The sequence below is a fragment of the Diaphorina citri genome, unplaced genomic scaffold (genome assembly GCF_000475195.1).
Source record: "Diaphorina citri unplaced genomic scaffold, Diaci psyllid genome assembly version 1.1 scaffold757, whole genome shotgun sequence".
NCBI lineage: Eukaryota > Metazoa > Arthropoda > Insecta > Hemiptera > Psyllidae > Diaphorina > Diaphorina citri.
The window spans coordinates 140-1,176 of NW_007378190.1; the positions used below are offsets into that span (position 1 = coordinate 140).

A 1,037-nucleotide genomic window follows, 5' to 3' on the forward strand; every position below is an offset into this window, starting at 1 on the left:
TTTACCTAATTGACATCGCTAGGTTTCGAACCCGTAACCCGTGTCTCACTAGGTCCGAGATCAGAACTCAAAATCCTTGCCAGCCTAGCTTAGTTGGTAGTGCGTCTGCTTTGTAAGCGCTAGGCCGCGGGTTCGATTCCCGCCCGGGGCGGATTTTATCCTGATGGGATAAAGAGAAACAATCAATAATTTATTGATGAGCTGCCCAGCGTCTGGGTTGTGGGTTGCCATATGACACAGCATACAACTCAAACAGAGTTGTCACAATAAAATTAAATTGAAAAGTTTAAAATTAGATACTAGAGAAATAAATATGTACAGGGTCCGCCAACGGATTAGTATTGATTTCAAAAAAACATAACTCGATCATTTTTGCAGATATATTTTTATTTCTGGTCTTAAAATGTTCCCAAGAAGGGGGATTTTTATGATAAAGCACGTTCTGAAGTTCACGTCGAGCATACGGCGGCCATCAGCAGTAATGCATGAATCGAGTCTCGAGATGAAGCTCGTAGCCACACGGCTCAACATGGCCCGAGGGATTCGTCGGATTTCTTCAGTGATGGCCTCCTTCAACTCGTGCAGGGTCCTCGGCTTTTCTCTGTAGACTCTCTCTTTGAGGTATCCCCACAAAAAAAAAGTCGCAAGGGGACAGATCTGGGGACCGGGGGGGCCAGGAGACATCACCGCGTCGAGCGATGAGGCGACCAGGAAATTTTTGGCGGAGGAAGGTCATTGTGGCATTTGACGTATGACAAGTCGCTCCATCCTGCTGAAACCAAACATTTCTCAATGGGATACGTTTTCGTCGGAGTTGAGGGATAAAAAACTCATTCAACATGGTGAGATGACGACCGTTTTCTTCAAAGAAATAAGGTCCAATGACTGTATTCTTCCCGACGGCACACCACACTGTAACACGAGGGCTGTGCAGAGGCTTTTCATGAAGTTCTCTTGGATTCTCTGCCCCCCAGTATCTGAAATTTTGTCTGTTGACGAATCCATTCAGGTGGAAATGCGCTTCATCACTCGTGAAA

The 1,037-nt window shown here is 45.8% G+C and overlaps 1 protein-coding gene across 2 annotated transcripts in view; it reads left to right on the top strand.

Annotated features, from left to right (window-relative positions):
- Positions 1 to 229: 229 nt before the first annotated feature.
- Positions 230 to 1,037, top strand: part of LOC113468509 — a 10,714-nt gene continuing 9,906 nt past the window's right edge. Inside the window, exon 1 of one of the 2 annotated variants that reach the window (XM_026825470.1) lies at positions 230 to 1,037. This exon is cut by the window's right edge and continues 1 nt beyond it. In XM_026825470.1, the coding sequence (XP_026681271.1) occupies positions 752 to 1,037 (286 nt within the window). In that variant the 5' untranslated portion in view covers positions 230 to 751. The other variant, XM_026825471.1, reaches the window with a different exon arrangement.